The sequence below is a fragment of the Cynara cardunculus genome (assembly GCF_001531365.2).
Source record: "Cynara cardunculus var. scolymus isolate 2C chromosome LG 17, CcrdV1, whole genome shotgun sequence".
Taxonomy (NCBI): domain Eukaryota; kingdom Viridiplantae; phylum Streptophyta; class Magnoliopsida; order Asterales; family Asteraceae; genus Cynara; species Cynara cardunculus.
The window spans coordinates 25,313,307-25,332,608 of NC_037544.1; the positions used below are offsets into that span (position 1 = coordinate 25,313,307).

A 19,302-nucleotide genomic window follows, 5' to 3' on the forward strand; every position below is an offset into this window, starting at 1 on the left:
ATCTCGATAAAGATAAAGTCAAATTGTATCTTATATAATGCCATCAGGTTTTTATAACTTAAAGTTGATATTTTATTATTTATCCCAAAAATTATATATATATATATATATATATTAAAAGAAATCAAAATTCTTTATTCAAAAGCTGATTTTTGGACAGATTATAAATTCTGTTCCACGTATTTTTGGGTTTCACAAACTTTTCACATCATCCAAAATAATGAGATCAGCCGACTTTTTCCAAATGTCAAGAAAATTTGAGTGGGTTTAAGTCACTCATTATTACTCTACAACCTTGAGTTACACAGCCCCCAAAACAGATTGCGCACTCTTCGAGTGACTGTCATTTGGGGTCTAAACTCATCATTTTTCAAGGATCTTAATTCTATTTTCAAACTAACAAATACGGTTAGCCTCCAGAAAATATTTCCCGATTCCATTAAATTTTGAAGATGACAAAACCGATTTGAGATGCATGCAAGATTCTACCATACTTCAAAACATAGCCTTACATGCTCAAACTTCGCATGCAATGGGTTTCCTCCTACTTGAGAGTTCAAAGAACATGGATCATAGATTATCATCCTTTTTGAAGACATTTTCATGTCTTTGATGTATAATCTCCCCTATTTAATTCTCCAGAAATTTAACTATAAGATCAAGAAGTGGGCGTAGGAAGATGAAAACTTTTGTTATTCTATAAAAGTAAGATAACCAGTATCATACTTTTTTTCTTAAAATCTTGAATATTCTTCAAGATTGAAAGAATTTCCTGAAGGCTTGCTTGAAGGAATCGGCTGGAGGGTGGTTTGTTTTTAGAGAGAGATTAGAGAGATGATATGGTTTAGCAAACAAGAGAGTTGGAAAATGAGAGTTTTCAAAGGATGTGGGGTATTTATATGTGGATTTTAATGAGGTAAATGGGCTGGCCTCTAAAGGCCCAAACCTAATAAAAACTTTTTTTCAGACATGAATAAACCCACTTAACTTTATAATTAACAATGTAATTTACCAAACATTAATAAAAATGACACTATTATTTCAAAACTCCACCTTTTTATAAAATTATTTGGACATTCAATTGGGACTTTTGTATTTTAATTTAAAAGTTTATAATATCAACTTTATTTTATTTGGAGCATTTCTAAAATATTTGGCATTACACAAGTTAACTTTATCAGTTGCCTGCTGAGGCGTGATCTTCCGAACTAAAACTTGGGAATTAAGCCAGATGATTTCTAATCACCATGACTAGATCCTAGTAAAATGTAAATCTAAATATAGGATCTCTAATAAGGTGCTAACCTGAAGCTCAGAAATGACAGAATGTCACACCCTGATTCAGACAGAGCTACACAGAGGCTTTGCACGTAAGTGTTGAGAAAGAGCTCACTCTCTTCATGCCTAACGTTGAGGCCCCGCCACTTACTCTGAATGAGGACTTCCGAATTGCAACTCTGCACGGTTCGAGTCTAAACTCTGAAAATTTCTTTCCCCTTGTGTCTGTCAAGCCTCACTCCGTTCTTTATACAGACCTTCACAGAGGTTCTGCAACTGGTACGCGGTTAGTCTGAGCAAGGCTCTGTGGTTCATACAGAGCTCCACAGAGGCTCTTTACTTAAGTGTTGACAAAGAGCTTTGTCTATTCATGTTGTACGTTGAGGCTTCCCTTCTTCATACAGACCTTCACAGAGGTCCTGCACGTGATACGCGGTCACTCTAACCCTGCCTTCGTGCTTCATACAGAGCTACACAGAGGCTCTGCACTTAAGTGTTGAGAAAGAGCTCTGTGTCTTCATGTCCTACCTTCAGGCGTCAGGTCGTACTCTGGAAGTGTACATCAGACTTGCAACTCTACACCGTACTCGGTTTACACTCTGGGAAGTTTGTTCACCTTTGAGACTGTCAACCCTGACTCCGTTCTTCATATAGACCTTGAGAGAGGGCCTGCACGTGCTACGCCGTCAATATCTCACCGTACTTCATACAGAGCCATATAGAGGCTCTGCAGTTAAGTGCTGAGAAAGAGGTATGTCTCTTCAGGTGCTACTTTGATGTTTCCCTTCTAAATGAAGACCTTCACAGAAGTTCTGCACATACTATGTCGTCACTCTAACACTGCCTTCATGCTTCATACAGAGCTATACAGAGGCTCTGCACTTAAGTGCTGAGAAAGAGCTCCGTCTGTTCATGTTCTATGTTGAAATTCCCCTTCTTGATATAGACCACGACAGAGGTTCTACAGGTGCTACGTCAGTGTAACACTACCTTTGTGCTTCATACAGAGCTACACAGAGGCTCTGCACTTACGATTTGAAAAAAAGCTCTGTCTCTTCATGTCCTACCTTGACTCTCTGCTTTTGAATATGAAGTGTACTTCAACCTTGTAAGTCTGTACCGTTTTGGGCTTAAAGTGCGGAAAGTTTTTTAACCCTTTTGTCTATCAAGCGTGACTCCATTCTTCAAACATACCTTCAAATAGGTTCTGCACGTGCTATGCCGTCACGTATTTCGGTGATAACAAAAACTTCTAAACACATATTTATTTCACAATTAAATATAAGAGTTGGAAGCTAACTGTGACTTGTTTGGTTACAGACTTATACAATTAGTTTCATACGTGGTTTGATAGACGTACAATGTGCATTAATGTTTAAACCATGCAATATGGCTCCAAAATAGTACTAAACAGACTTCAGATTTTCGATTTAAATTGTAAATAGTAATTCTTGAGTGTCAATGTGCAGAGTTCCCTGAAACCAGTTCTAAAATGTTACTTTCAGGTGATAATGTTATAACTTAATAGTTAAAAGTCTGAATGCCATACTTGAACATTAGACTGCATCCTTTGCATAACATGGTAAAGACATAAGTTGTTTTAAGTGATAATGTTATAACTTAATTTAAATATATAACTTATATTACATTTAGGTTTTCCTCCTAATTGAAGTATGTTATTTGAACATTTATATAATACAATCACTAATTGCAAATGGAAACAAGATTCACTAAAACACTGTTTCTACGCAAAAGCTTATGAAGAATTGAATGCTGCGAGGTTTTGAACATGTATATAACTCTTTTACATTTTTATGCATAAAGACAAAGTCATATGTAAAATCTGTTCCAAAATAAAATGAATATATTTAAAGTCATATTAACAAATTATATAGCCCTTTCCTTCACTTTCTAAAATCCTCTGAAATCAAAGCTACTGAAAAGTATATTAAAAAGAAAATTTGCACACAGTGAAAATATGAATGACATATACACATTAAACATTGTATCTACACATACTAACTCTTCCAGTAATACCTTGGTAGCTATCTGGTTTTTACAAGAGGATTTGAAAGGAATGAAGCMTGGTCCGATGCAATCACCTTTCTTTTCATAATCATAAAAAATAGAGTGATTGCATCAAACCAAGCAATATCCCTCACAAACCACTACTTATTTTCTTCTTTGAAGAGATCATTCATTCATCTTCTTATTCCTTTAAGCCCTAATATTGTTTCATCTAATTTTAATCTGCAAATAGGCACAAAATAAAGAAGACTCGGGTGTTGTGTAGAAATTTATTGAAAACCGTAAAGGACAGATATTATTAAATATATACAGATATTTTTAAAAGTGACGGTTGAAATGACCTCCCAATAAATTTATACTCTTTTCAAATCCGGTAATTGTTGAAATAAAATATTCCCTCTCCTCTCCTTTCACCCATTTTCGACTCTTAAACTTCTCTTTTCCTTTTTCATTGCAAACCAGATATTCATGGAGGACTTCTTCATGTTAACTCCGATTAAACAAACGGAGCACAAAAGGCATATAACAAAGGAGGTTCCGACAATGTCAGAGAAGTTTTCTGACCAAGAAGAGTTACCATTCCCAAAACTTATAAGAATATCAATGACCGATCCCTATGCAACTGATTCTTCAGGAGATGAAGATGATCACATTTTTGAACGGTGGCGTGTAAAGAAGTATGTTAATGAAATTAACATACAACCGTCAAGCAAAACTAGAATGGCAATATGACGACAACCAGCACATCCCATGTGTTGTAGATTCGAAACAGAAAGCTATGAAGAAGAAGAAAAGTTCAGAGGATAAGTTAGAAAGTTCCGAGGAGTACGGAAAAGACGTTGGGGTAGATGGGGAACGGAGATTATGGATTCGGCTACACGCCAACAGTTATGGTTGGGAACATATGATACGTCGGAGGAAGCTGCCATGGTATATGATAATGTTGCCATCAAACTCCATGGGGCTGCTGCTATTACAAATTTTGTTTTTCCAACGGTTTTAGAAAACCCACCACCGACGAATGTTACATCAATGTCCGACCATCATCCCAACCGAAAGTCACTCAAGCTTCCACTTGCGGATGCACCATCTTTGGATTATCAATCATTTGGTTCAATACAAATTGATGATGAAGTTGCATCCTTTAACATGCATCATGATTTCAGGTCTATAAACTCGAAACAATTTGATGATTTTGGTATAGCCCCTATAGCTTTTGACTTCATTTCTGAGACTGGATGTGGATCTTCCTCAACTTTAAAAATAGATAACTACTTTGAAGATATTTCAGATAGAACTTTAGATTTATGGTTTTCCTAAAATGGCTGGAACTTATTTTAGTTAGTTGTTGTAGCTGTTTAATTGAGTACTATTGTATTATTTTGTTACTATCGTATTAATGCATATGTTTGATTAACATTTAGTCGTTTGCCTGATTAGTTTTATTTTGTTTTTCAAACAGTTGTAAATGATGTTTTTTTTACAAAATATATATAGGTCACAAAAAGAGTTGACCCATATACAGAGCTTAAGTCTAATGGGATTTATTTGTGTATTCACGTAAGCGTCATAAATGCTGAAGAGAAATCTGAATTGTAATTGTGGAATATGAGTTCATATTTGTGATGAGATGTTTTTGCGATGTACCTTCTAGCTCTGCCATGCAACTCTGACTCTATCATGGGATCATAGGTCCAGACTTTCGTGTACATAAGGCAAAAGTCTGGAAATAATGACTTCAGATTTAGTGATACATAGACATATCAGAGATGTTTCCTCTGTCCGAAACATCAATTATGGGAAGAGAATTCTGAATTTCCATTTGAGAGAAGGAGTTAAGATTTGTTCTCAGATTTCTAAGGCATGCTACCTTGTAAGGCTGGCATACAATTATGCACGTAGACAAAGACATACTCGTCCAGACTTGTATGTCCAGACTTACAATCCTAATTACAATGGACCGAGAATTAGTTAGCTATAGAACATATCAGAGTTGTTTTTAGAAGTCTCAAGCATCAATTAAGCCACAAAAAAAAAGGAAAATAAACGTGTAAAGGGAGAAATGCCACTTAAGTATACCCATTTGAACCGTAAGTGAACCTGTCTGTGTGGAGTGAAGCTCTGCATACAACACTCAAACATTTTTAGGCCTTCTCATTAGCTCTGACTCCACAATCTGGTACATAACTTTGAAAAACAAACGTGCAAACAAAAATTGACAAGCAGTTTCTTAATTTACGTTGTATTTAGACCATTAATTTACGGTTGCCATAACCGCCTCATCTGGTGTAACAACCCACAATTTCCACCAGACAGATAATCCACATCATCATACTTATAACACATAATGTAATAATGTTTACAAAATATGGACTAACAAAAACTTTCTTTAATACATTTATGAGTAACAAAAAGTCATCAATTCTAAACTTTTCCATTGCCTTTATCCTGCGAAAAATGATGACCTGCAAAACAGGTTAGTCCAACAACTAAGCGTTAGACCCAAAAGGTCTAGTGAGTGTATATAACTCATATCAACAACATACTTTTTAAACTAGCAGTTTAGAATCAAACCTGTATATCACAAACATTTTATCTATATTTATCACATATCTTTTCATCTCTCTCGCGGTTACACCGTCATTTCATCTCTCTCGCGGTTACACCGTCATTTCATCTCTCTCGCGGTTACAACGCCTTTTCATCTTTCTCGCGGTTACACCGCCTTTTCATCTTTCTCGCAGTTACACCGCCATTTCATCTCTCTCGCGGTTACACCGCCATTTCATCTATCTTGAGAAATTTCATATCAAAAGCTTCAACACATTAGCCGGATTTGAAGTCCCATCAACCCTGTCCGGATATGAAATCCGGACAATTACTTAGAGTAGAAAAAGATAAATCGGACATGGCTTGAGCAGATTAGCTCTTAATCCGGTTAACACTTGGGCKGTTTAAGAAAATATTCGGACAACACTTGGGCGGTTTAAGAATAAACCGGTCAACACTTGGGCGGTTTAAGAAAATATTCGGACAACACTTGGGCGGTTTAAGAATAAACCGATCAACACTTGGGCGGTTTAAGAAGATATCCGGACAACACTTGGGCAGTTTAGGAAAATATCCGGTCAACTCTTGACCGGTTTAGATGAAATCCGAATAATATATGAAACATAATAAACTGTTTCAAACAATTACAATTGTTATACCACAATTGATACATCAAAGCATAAAACACTCACCTTAGAATTGTTTGAACGGATTAAGTCTACGATCACCTTCAGTCCTTTTGCTCAATATATGATGAAAATCCTCCAGAAAACCAACCCCTTAATATTACATACACTTGCTATTTATAGCAAGTGTATGGCCGTCTTTTACAAGAGTCGGCAAAACAGACACCTCATCATCTTCACACATTCCTAGCACACATAAATATTATATATATATATATATATATATATATATATAAAATCAACAATCTTAAATTAAAAACTTGAAACCCGAATATTACAACATTCCCTCCTTAAAAGAATTCCATCCCGAAATTCCATTTAAGCAAAAAGGTAGGGATATTTCATTCGCATTTCAGATTCCGGTTCCCAGGTGGCATCTGGTCTTTTATGATAACGTCACTGAACCTTTACTAATCCAACCTCTTTGTTTCGTAGTTTCTTCATCTTGTAGTCAGTAATCTGTTCAGGGGTTTCTTCAAAGCATAACTTTTCATCCACCTTTATTTCAGGTAGTGGCACTGCCACATCTGGATTTATTAGACACTTCCTTAAATTCGACACATGAAATGTGTCATGGATTCCACTTAGCTCTAAAGGAAGTTYTAACTTATAAGCCACTTCCCCAACTCTTCCAATAATAGGGAATGGTCCAACATATYTTRGACTTAACTTCCCTCTTTTTCCAAAACGTACCATTCCTTTCCAAGGTGATACTTTTAACATCACTCTATCACCCACTTGAAACTCAATCGACTTCCGACGTTTATCTGCATAACTTCTTTGTCTATCTTGTGCCGCTTTCATTCGTTCCCKTATTAYTCCAATTTTATTTGCAGTTTGCTGAACTAACTCAGGCCCAACCAACTGTTTTTCACCTATTTCATTCCAACACAATGGAGTTCGACATTTTCGCCCATACAGAACCTCGAAAGGTGCTGCCTGAATACTTGAATGGTAGTTATTGTTATATGCAAATTCCACTAGAGCCAAATAACTAACCCATGACCCTCCAAAATCAATGACACGTGCTCTCAGCATATCCTCTAAAGTTTGGATAGTTCGTTCACTTTGTCCATCAGTCTAAGGGTGATAAGTTGTGCTTAACTTAATCTGAGAACCCATCTCTCTTTGGAAACTTTTCCAAAACATAGAAAGGAATCGACTATCTCTATCAGAAACAATTGATAGAGGAACACCATGTCGCATCACTATCTCATCAATTTACAATTTTGCCAATCTCTCCATTAAATATGACTCTTTCATAGGTAAGAAATGTGCAGATTTAGATAATCGATCTACTATCACCCATATAGCATCATAACCTTTTGATGTTCTCGGCAATTTGGTTATGAAATCCATAGTGATATGATCCCACTTCCACACTGGAATTTCTAACGATTGTAATTTACCATAAGGGCGTTGGTGTTCAATCTTTACTTGAATACATGTTAAGCATTGCTCAACATGCTTAGCAATATCCTTCTTCATACCTGGCCACCAATAGTGCTGCTTCAAATCCCGATACATTTTATTTGTACCTGGATGAATTGTGAAACGTGACTTATGAGCCTCATCCAAAATGCGTTTTCTGAGATCACCATAGCATGGTACCCAAATTCTATTTTGGAATTTCCATAACTCCCTGTCATATTTCACCAAATCAGATATTAATCCACCCAAGCTTTCCTGTTTGATCTTATCCTTTTTCATTGCCTCGTATTGAAATTCTTGTAACTCTTCTTGAATACTGGGTAACAACTCAACTCGTAAAGCTATAGCTTTGATAGTTCCATTTTTCTCTTGTCGACTTAACGCATCGGCCACTACGTTTGCCTTTCCTGGATGATATAAAATTTCATAATCATAATCACTTACCAATTCCAACCATCTTCTCTGACGCATATTCAGATCTTTCTGATGGAACAGATGTTGCAAGCTCTTACCTTTCCATGACGCATATTCAGATCTTTCTGATGGAACAGATGTTGCAAACACTACTGCTGTCAATTCCATATCATAAGTAGGATACTGCCTTTCATGATCTTTTAATTGTCTAGAAGCATAAGCTATTACCTTTCCATGTTGCATTAATACACAACCCAAACCCATCTTTGATGCGTCACTATATACCACAAAATCTTCCATTCCATCTGGCAAAGATATAATTGGTGCACTGCATAACTTATCTTTTAACATCTGAAAGGCTTGAGCTTGTGCTTCATCCCACTCATATTTCACATTTTTCTTGGTCAGCTTCGTTAATGGAGTAGCTATACGAGAGAAATCCTGTATAAACTTACGATAATACCCAGCCAATCCAAGAAAACTTCTGACTTCAGTTGGAGTCTTTGGAGCTTCCCATTTTTTAATAGCTTCAATCTTGAATGGATCTACTTTAATCCCTTCTTTTGAGATAACTTGCCCCAAAAACTGAACTTCTCGCAGCCAAAATTCACATTTTGACATCTTGGCATACAGTTTCTCTTGTTTCAACAATTCCAGAAGTAATCTGAAGTGATGTGCATGTTCTTCTTCCGACCGAGAATATATCAGAATATCATCAATGAAGACAATCATAAATTTATCAAGATAGGGATGACACACCCTATTCATCATGTCCATAAAAGTTACAGGCGCATTTGTGAGTCCAAATGGCATAACTAGGAATTCATAATGACTATACATGTACGAAATGCCGTTTTCGACACATCTTCATTCCGAATCTTCAACTGATGATAACCGAATCGTAAATCAATCTTTGAAAAATAAGTAGCTCCAACCAATTGATCAAACAAATCATCAATTCTTGGGAGAGGATACTTATTTTTGATTGTCAATTTATTCAGTTCCCGGTAATCAATGCACATCCTCATTGATCCATCCTTCTTTTTCACAAAAAGCACCGGCGCACCCCACGGGGAAGTACTTGGTCGAATAAATCCTTTATCCAATAATTCTTTCAAATGGGTCATTTACTCCTTTAACTCAGAAGGAGCTAATCTATATGGTGCACGTGCTACAGGTGCTGCTCCAGGAAGTAGTTCTATTTGAAATTCTATCGTTCGATCCGGAGGTAGACTTATCAAATCTTCCGGAAATACCTCAGGAAATTCCCTCACAACTGGAATATCTTTCATCTTTTCTTTTTCTTTCCTCATGTCTATAACATATGCAAGAAAACTAACACATCCCTTCTGCACATGCTTTCGAGCCTTTAAAACTAAGATAAGGCTAGAATAATGATCCCGTCGATCCCCGTAAATCACAACCCTTCCTTTTTCTGGTAAGTCTATATGAATCATCTTCTCATCACAAACTATGTTAGCTTGATTTTTAACTAACCAATCCATGCCTATAATGATATCAAATTCCTTTAAAGGCAAAAGAAATAATTTTATAGGCACACCCTTCTATACTTATAAAGCATTCATCTATACTTTCCTTAACCAAAACTTCACTATCGTTTGCTGTTTCCACAATTAGATCCTCACTCAACGCTTTGGATTCTAAATGTGTGTAGTTAACAAACGATGGTGACACAAAAGAACGATTTGCACCCGAATCAAATAAAACTTTGGCACATACTGAATTAACGAGGAATGTACCTGTTACCACTTCAGGGTGCTCTTCTGCCTCGCCTCTTGTCATCTGAAAGGCTCTCCCTCTTACATTAGACTCTGCCTGTCTTATCCCTCCCCGTCCACTTGGATTAACACGATTATCTATTTTTCCATGACTCGTTGGCACATACCCAGATCCTCGACCCCCAGAATATCCAGATCCCTGACCTCCATCAAAACCAGACCCTCGACTCTTTGCTTGCGAACAATCGGCATTTACATGTTGAGATGAATTACAAGTAAAACACCTCCGCGTCATCCGACAGTCGCGAGCTATATGTCCTGGAACCTGACATTTAAAGCATACTCGAGATTCTGTATTGCAATTTCCTTGATGTATCTTATGACATCGGGTACACGCCCTGTCAGCAAACCTTGAAACTGGTCGATTCAAATTTTCCATAAACCTCGGTCTACGGAAATCAGTTATTGTAGCTTCCCCCTTTCTTTTCTCTCTAGCTTTCTCTTGTGGTTGTCGGTTAATGTCTTGCTCCATAATTTCAGCAGCATCAACTGCCGCTTGAAATGTTGTCGGATTCCTGGATATCACATAATTCCGAAGATTCGATTCTAAACCCCATATGTACTTTCTTACTTTACTGTTTTCCAATATGATGTAAGCTTCAGCGAACCGGGATATTTCCATAAAGACTTCCGTATACTGGCAGACTAACATGTTTCCTTGTTCAAGACGAAGGAAATCATCTTCTAACTTTCGCACTACCGCTTCAGGACAATACTGCACTTTAAACTTGATCATAAATTCTTCCCACAACATAGTTTTTAAAATGTTTGGATCTGAACTTGACAGAACTTCCCACCAGTATAAAGCACTTGATCTTAGACAAGATACAACAAACATGACTTTATCTTCTTCTGCACTTTTACTAACCTGCAGACTCAGTTCAATTTCTTTAAGCCAACACATAGCCTTAACAGGATCACGCTCACCAGAAAACTTGGGAGGTTTACAAGCAAGAAACATTTTGATATCTCCTCCTTTTTGTACTGAGGACGAAGTAAGGGGTACAGATGTACCAGTTACCGGTGTACTAGCTCCGGCTTCCTCCTGATAATCGGAATTTCTTACCACTTCTGGATTATTTTGGGTTGTACACCCCCAACAAATTTACCAAACTTTCTTGGAACTTTCACAAATCTGTTGCCAACATTTCCTGGGTAATATATCCGGGATCAGGAACATTGTGTCCACCCCTTGTCCTTCCTCTACCATGGCCAGACATTGAACTTTCTTAGGCCGACAGTTCTTGTTCTTGTCTAGTACCTCTACCTCTTCCTCGACCCCTGCTACGACTTCGTGTTTCTATCGTCATCACATTCTTCGGGTCCTCTCCTTGTGTTACGCTTCTTCTTCCCCGACCTCTTCTATAACTAGTAGAGGTCCTTTCTGATTGATTGGGATTATCTGTCATTTCTCAGTGTATAACTTTTTCTGTCACATTTAAACACACATGATTATTCTCATAATCAAAACATAATAACACATTTATCCTCAAGTCTATCCATAACTCAGATTATATCAATCATATATAATCTATCTTTCTCATAATAGGTTCAACTATAACATATTCCCCACGTTCATAGTCCTAGTGAAACCTATTATTATTACTTCCATACCTCTAGTTTAAGTCTAAGTATTTCACAAATACCCATATCCCTTAAACTAAGGCTCTGATACCAACTGTAACAACCCACAATTTCCACCAGACAGATAATCCACATCATCATACTCATAACACCGAATGTAATAATGTTTACAAAATATGGACTAACAAAAACTTTCTTTAATACATTTATGAGTAACAAAAAGTCATCAATTCTAAACTTTTCCCTTGCCTCTATCCTGCGAAGAATGATGACCTGCAAAACAAGTTAGTCCAACAACTGAGCGTTAGACCCAAAAGGTCTAGTGAGTGTATATAACTCATATCAACAACATAATTTCTAAACTAGCAGTTTAGAATCAAACCTGTATATCACAAACATTTTATCTGTATCTATCACATATATTTTCATCTCTCTCGCGGTTACACCGCCATTTCATCTCTCTCACGATTACAAAGCCTTTTCATCTCTCTCGCGGTTACACCGCCTTTTCATCTCTCTCACGGTTACACCGCCATTTTATTTCTCTCGCGGTTACACCGCCATTCCATCTCTCTCGCGGTTACACCGCCATTTCATCTCTCTTGAGAAATTTCATATCAAAAGCTTCAACACATTAACCAGATTTGAAGTCCGGTCAACCTTGTCTGGATATGAAATCCGGACAATTACTTAGAGTAGAAAAAGATAAATCGGACATGGCTTGAGCGGATTAGCTCTTAATCCGGTTAACACTTAGGCAGTTTAAGAAAATATTCGGACAACACTTGGGCGGTTTAAGAATAAACCGGTCAACACTTGGGCGGTTTAAGAAAATATTCCGACAACACTTGGGCGGTTTAAGAAAATATTCCGACAACACTTGGGCGGTTTAAGAATAAACCGGTCAACACTTGGGCGATTTAAGAAGATATCCGGACAACACTTGGGCGGTTTAGGAAAATATTCGGTCAACTCTTGACCGGTTTAGATGAAATCCGAATAATATATGAAACATAATAAACCGTTTCAAACAATTACAATTGTTATACCACAATTGATACATCAAAGCATAAAACACTTACCTTAGAATTGTTTGAACGAATTAAGTATGCGATCACCTTCAGTCCTTTTGCTCAATATATGATGAAAATCCTCCAGAAAACCAACCCCTTTAATATTACGTACACTTGCTATTTATAGCAAGTGTATAACCGTCTTTTACAAGAGTCGGCAAAACATACACCTCATCATCTTCACACATTCCTAACACACATAATTATTATATATATATATATATATATAATCAAAAATCTTAAATTAAAAACTTGAAACCCGAATATTACATCTGGGTAATCGTTTGCTTCTTATAAAATTATTGTTATCACAGCCAATTTCCATTTCCTACTACAGTAAAAAAAGCATTATTTAACACAATTGTCTACCTGAGTCCATTTTCTCACGGTTGTTCATTCTAATGTTTTATTATGTACTGACTTCATGTACTGCTTTCTTGTTGAAAAATTAATTTGCTTGCAGATCTTTTAAACAAGAAATTCGATGGATGCTAGAGAAAGGAGAAAATTTAGAAAGACGGTTTTGAATAGTAGTAGACAATCAGTGAAATCTACGTCATCAAATGTTGAAGGTACCTGATTCAAAAGCATTTTGAATTATATTTTGATTGAGACACATATTACCTGTTCAGGAATTTTGTTGAAGTCACTTTTTGACAATCATCCTTTCCTCTAACTTTTTACAGATGATATCTCAAATTAAGATAGGCAATTAGAATCTTCATCTAAGAGGAATAATATTCACTACCCTGATGAGAATATGGATCTAAACAAATGTCCATAGTTTCAACATACAAACTTGCCACATTCTTCTTCAGATGTGACTATCACAAATCCATTATCTGATAGTCCTATAGGTATGTGTAATCTCTTGTACACCTCATTTTTAAAGTAATGCTTCAAACAAATTTTCAAAACTAACAAATGTCTTACATTACTTAAATTTGTATATTTTAAACAGCAATTGTTCATGTAAACAAACACTACTGGTTACGTTCTACCGCCAATTCATCCATCCCTTTATCGACAATAGATCAAGCTTCTTCTATGGTTCGGTTATCAGCAGGGCATCATAGATTACAAAGAAGGAATATAAATGTAGTTGATATACAAATCATTGATATTACATCAGATGAATAACCGGACCATCCAGTAACCGCTACAGACAAAATTGAAGGAATATCTGAAGGTAATTATTGAATAATCAAATGTTTAATATTTACAATTAGTTATTACATTCAAATTTATTGAATAGAGTACTTGGATCATGGTGATGAAAGTGTTATTTGTGAATGCTGTGATGCAAAACTATGGATAGATGAAGCTCTTCGAGGGAAAAAAATGCGAGATGAAAACAAGTTACTCCCTTTGTTGTCTTTATGACAAAGTTTAGCTTCCAAAAGAGAAATAGATGGGTACTTCTTACGTAAATTTGTTTCGTTGTGTGGACTCAAAAAGCAAATACTTTATGAAGAACATTCGTCGTTATAATTCAATGTTCTCATTTACATCAATGGGTGGCAAAATTGATACTTCCATTAATAGTGGAAATGCACCATACATATATACAGGCTTAATGGTCAAAACTACCATAGGATGGGTAGTCTTCTACCACCAGATGGAAAAAAACCGAAATTCTCTCAACTGTACATATATGATACCGAAAATGAAGTTTCAAATAGACACAGTTCATTTAGGTATACATTCATCCTTATTGTGTAACACCCCAAACAACACATTGCATGTAACACATACTTCATACTGAAGAAATACATGTTTATATACCATTCAGGTCCCTTAGTACAAGAATTTACCATACAGAATACATGTCTCAAAAATTCAAAATATATTTCTTGTACTAATCAACGTTCATCAATCAAAACTATACATCATAGACAAATCTTCATATAGAAATTCATATAGGAAAATATCACATTTTTCCCTTTTCTTTACCGTCCGTACCTCCTGCAATACATATTTAAAATCRCAAAACGAGGGTTAGACCGAAAGGTTTAGTGAGTTACCCTATTTATGTCATTGCAGGGTGAAAATCAGGTTTCATATAATGCCACTTTTAAACCTTTTTCATTCAACAAGGTTTATTTAAAGTTTCAAGCCAAACCTGTTATTTCCTCCTCTATAACATCCAGACTATGATTTCCAATAAAAACCCTAATCCTAAATCTTTAAATCACAAAGAAATAAAGATTCCAGACCATGGTAATTTTAAAGGATATAATAGTAAGAGTTTTATTATATAACACACACATACAATTGCCACCCTTATATCCAAATGTACACCTCTCCTTGATATGCCACCCTTATCCCATGGTACACCTCTCCTTGATATGCCACCCTTATTTCCTCATCAAAAACATTTCACAACACAATTCCATTTAGATTGTAGTCAATGGAATTATCAGTTCAAAATCATGTTTATCAAAAATTCCCAGTTTATATATATAAAAAAAACAATTATTTATGAACCATGCACAAGTCATAATACAAATCCGGTCAACATAGACTTGGCCGGACTTCACCTCCGGTCAAGTCTTGGTCGATTTACCACATTCGGACAACACATCGCCCAAGGCCTGTCCGATTTAACACTTGAGAGAAATTCCAACACTTTTGTCCGAATAACAAATCCGGAAAACACATGGTCGTATTCATACTTCTCCGATCAAGTGTTTTATAAATCGCTTAACACTTGACCGGTTTAAGGCTAAACCGCTTATGCCTTGACCAGTTTATATCCAATCCGGACAACACTCAATCAAACGGTTTATTTATTAATCGCTTAAGCCTTAACCGGGTTAAGGCTTAAATCGCCCAACCTTTGTCCGGTTTAAGACTAAACCGCCTGACTCTTGGGCGGTTTAAGTCTAATCCGGATAACACTTCAAAGTTAAACTTTTTAATTTAAAACAAAGTTCCTACAATCAGTTATACAACCATAGAGAGTTTAAAACAGTATAAACCACTCACCTTGAAATCTTTTGAAACCAACTTGATCTTTAGAAAAGAAATAATCCGTTCAATCCTCTCACTCTCTAAATCGCTTAATAAAGGTCTCAAAATAGCCAGGAAAAGTGAAATGGAGGCTTATCCTCTCTTTTATACCCTTCCTAAACAAGAAGGTCGGCTACCACATGTAGCCTTCACCCATATGCATGTTTTCATAAAACTCATTCATGCATGTAACCCATATACATATACACATACACATGCATCTTCACATATGCATATACACACCTTATGCATGTATTTTATCATGTATAAAATTATGCCCACATACTTAATGCATACACATTTCACATATTAGCATGATTAAATATAATAATTTATCATGCTGTCAAGTAAACACATAACAAATAATCACATATTATTCACCTCAGGTGATAACCAAGATCTAGTTATCACATATTGTAATATCTCTTAATAGATTTACTTGAATTACAGTGTATGGTTATATTAATGGTCATTCTGATTTTATGTTTGTTATGATAAACTTAGTGAAAAACAAGAAGCTTCTGCATCAAATTCTGATTCCCTTGATATTGAGATTATTCAATACTTAAAGGACATACTAGATGCATAAAATGCATTGGTGAAGTCTTATAGAATTGCAAGAGATTGTTTTGAATGCTACCCGGATGTCAAGGTAAAGTTACGACTGATTGGAAAAAGAGAAAAGGATGGAAGAACATATAACCTTCCAACTGCTTCAGAAGTTGCAGCTTTAATTGTTGGAGATGATGGTGGTACAATTGAAAAAAAAAGATATCATTGTACAACATCATACCGGTTATTTACAATCAATAAGTGAATTACATCCTTCTTATCTTCCTCTTCAATATCCGTTGTTATTTCCATATGGAGAAGATGGTTACAAACTTGACATTCCTCTTAGAGATGTAACATCTTCAAGCAAAAATAAAAGAACAACTGTAACAATGAGGGAGTTCTTCGCCTTCAAACTTCAAGATAGAAGAAATACGTTTTCATTACTTCTCAATGCAAGGAGGATTCTACAACAATTTATTGTTGATGGATACACAATGATTGAAAATGAGAGGTTGCATTATATACGTAAGCAGCAAAAAGTCCTAAGGTGCGAGACATATGATACTCTATGCAATGTATAAGAACAAGAAGAGTGGGATGTTTCAAACATTGGACAACGTGTTATACTACCTTCTTCTTTCACCGGTGGTGCTCGGTACATGATGCAAAATTATTTGGATGCAATGTCCCTTTGTAAATGGTATGGATATCCTTACTTGTTTCTAACCATGACTTGCAATCCAAAATGGCCAGAAGTTAGAAGATTTGTTAAGGACACAAGCCTAAATCCAGAAGACAGGCCTGACATTCTTTGTCATTTATTTAAGATCAAGCTTGATGCACTTATTAGAGAATTAAAAGAGAATGAGTTTTTTGGAAAAATTCAAGCAGGTATGTTCAATTTATGATAATAGTATCAACATATTTCTTTATACTTATCTTTATTAATTTAAATTGTAACTTTTTTTTAGTTGTTTATACAATTGAATTTCAAAAGCGAGGCTTGCCTCACAGTCATATCTGTCTGTTTATGCATCGAGATTTCAAGTTACCTACTGTTGAACAGATTTACCTATCATCTCAGCTGAAATCCCAGACAAAAACAGTGATCCAGACTTGTACTTACATGTAAAAGAGTTCATGATGCATGGACCATGTGGTGAAGAAAACATTAATTGTCCATGCATGGTTGATAGAAAGTGTTCAAAAAAATACCCAAAGAAATTTTCTGAACACACTTCAATTGATGTTAATGGTTATCATGTATATCGCAGACGAGTGGATGGACGTTTTATTGAGAAATCAGGTGTTAAACTAGACAACAAAAATGTCGTTCCATATAATAAATATCTGTTGAAAAGATATCAAGCCCACATTAATGTTGAGTGGTGCAATCAGGCATCTTCAATCAAGTATCTGTTCAAATACATCAACAAGGGTCTAGATAGAGCTACTGTTGCAATTGTAGAAAACAGTGATGATGCGGTCACTATTAATGTTGTTGATGAGATAAAACAGTATTATGATTGTAGATACCTTTCTGCATGTGAAGCTTCATGGCGTATTTTTGGATATGATGTTCATTATAGGACTCTTTCTGTTTTAAGACTTCCTTTTCATCTTCCGGGACAACAACAAGTAGCGTTTGGTGCTGAAGATAATATTGATAATGTGCTAAACAGATCATCTGTGGTGTCCTCAATGTTCTTATCTTGGATGCATTGTAATCAAATTTATCAAGAGGCACGAGAACTTACGTTGAATTTCCTACAAAGTTTGTGTGGAAATTGGACGAACGATGTTGGGATCGAAGGAAAAAAGGGTTCTCAATTGGACGGATTCATTCAGTTTCTCCTACTGTAGGAGAAGGGTATTACTTATGAATTCTTTTGAATAAAGTCAAAGGTCCTAAATCATTTGAAGACATTCGTACAGTTAATGGAAAAACATTTCTAACTTTCAGAGACTCTTGGGCTTTTAGACGATGACAAGGAATATATTGAAGCCATTGAAGAGGCAAATTTAACTGCATATGGTTTTTATCTCCGCTTCTTATTTGCAACCATGCTGATTTCAAACAGTTTATCTAGACCTGAATTTGTTTGGGAAAAAACATGGCAATACTTAGCAGATGGGATTCTGTACAATCAACGAATTGCTTTACAATCGCCGGGTATGTTAAATTTATATCTTAAGCATAAAGTTATACAACTATTATAAAAAACAATGGTTGTTATTGAATTGTATCTACTTTTAATTTCATGGAGTAATTGTGTACATTTATATTATCTTTAACAGATTTATCTCTTAATGAAGAACAAGTGAAGAATCTAACTTTGTTCGAAATTGAAAAGATTTTTCTTCATAACAATTCCACGTTGAAAAACTTCACCACACTGCCTTATCCTGATAATGACTCGCTTGAATCCTTAAACCAACAAATAACCAACAAATGTTAACACAACCAACATGTTGCAAATTACCCAACAAAATTCAAGGACCTAAATCAAAATGCACCCATCCAAACACACCGGTTCTCATGAATCCTATTCCCAAAGAAACCCATAATATCATTTGTTGGTCCCGTAAGGGTCTACAAGAATAGAAACAGTTTGTAGAAGGGGGGGATGAATACAAACACAGTATTTTCAAATTTAAAATATATATTGATAGAGAAGATCAATACAGATTTTACAAGACTGTTTRCGGAAAGATAAGGTAAAGAAATCCTATCTAAACAATCTTTGGTTACACACAGATCTTTAGCAATTACAAGAAAAGAGATTGCTAAAAAGAAGATCTTTTACTTAAGCTAGAAGATGCTTGAAGTAAGAAGAAGATTGCAGCGAGATGCGCGCATTCTACAAAGAGAAGAAACACTTCTATTTATAC

General features: G+C 35.7%; 1 protein-coding gene across 1 annotated transcript; it reads left to right on the forward strand.

Annotated features, from left to right (window-relative positions):
- Positions 1-4,170: 4,170 nt before the first annotated feature.
- Positions 4,171-4,626, forward strand: LOC112499929 (ethylene-responsive transcription factor CRF1-like). The gene has a single exon (XM_025103195.1). The coding sequence runs from the start codon at positions 4,171-4,173 to the stop codon at positions 4,624-4,626; it is 456 nt and encodes a 151-aa protein (XP_024958963.1).
- The last annotated feature ends 14,676 nt before the right edge of the window (positions 4,627-19,302 follow it).

What these genes read in the sequence shown, in the direction of transcription:
- LOC112499929 (XM_025103195.1), top strand. Translation starts at nt 4,171, where the DNA reads ATGGATTCGGCTACACGCCAACAGTTATGGTTGGGAACATATGATACG.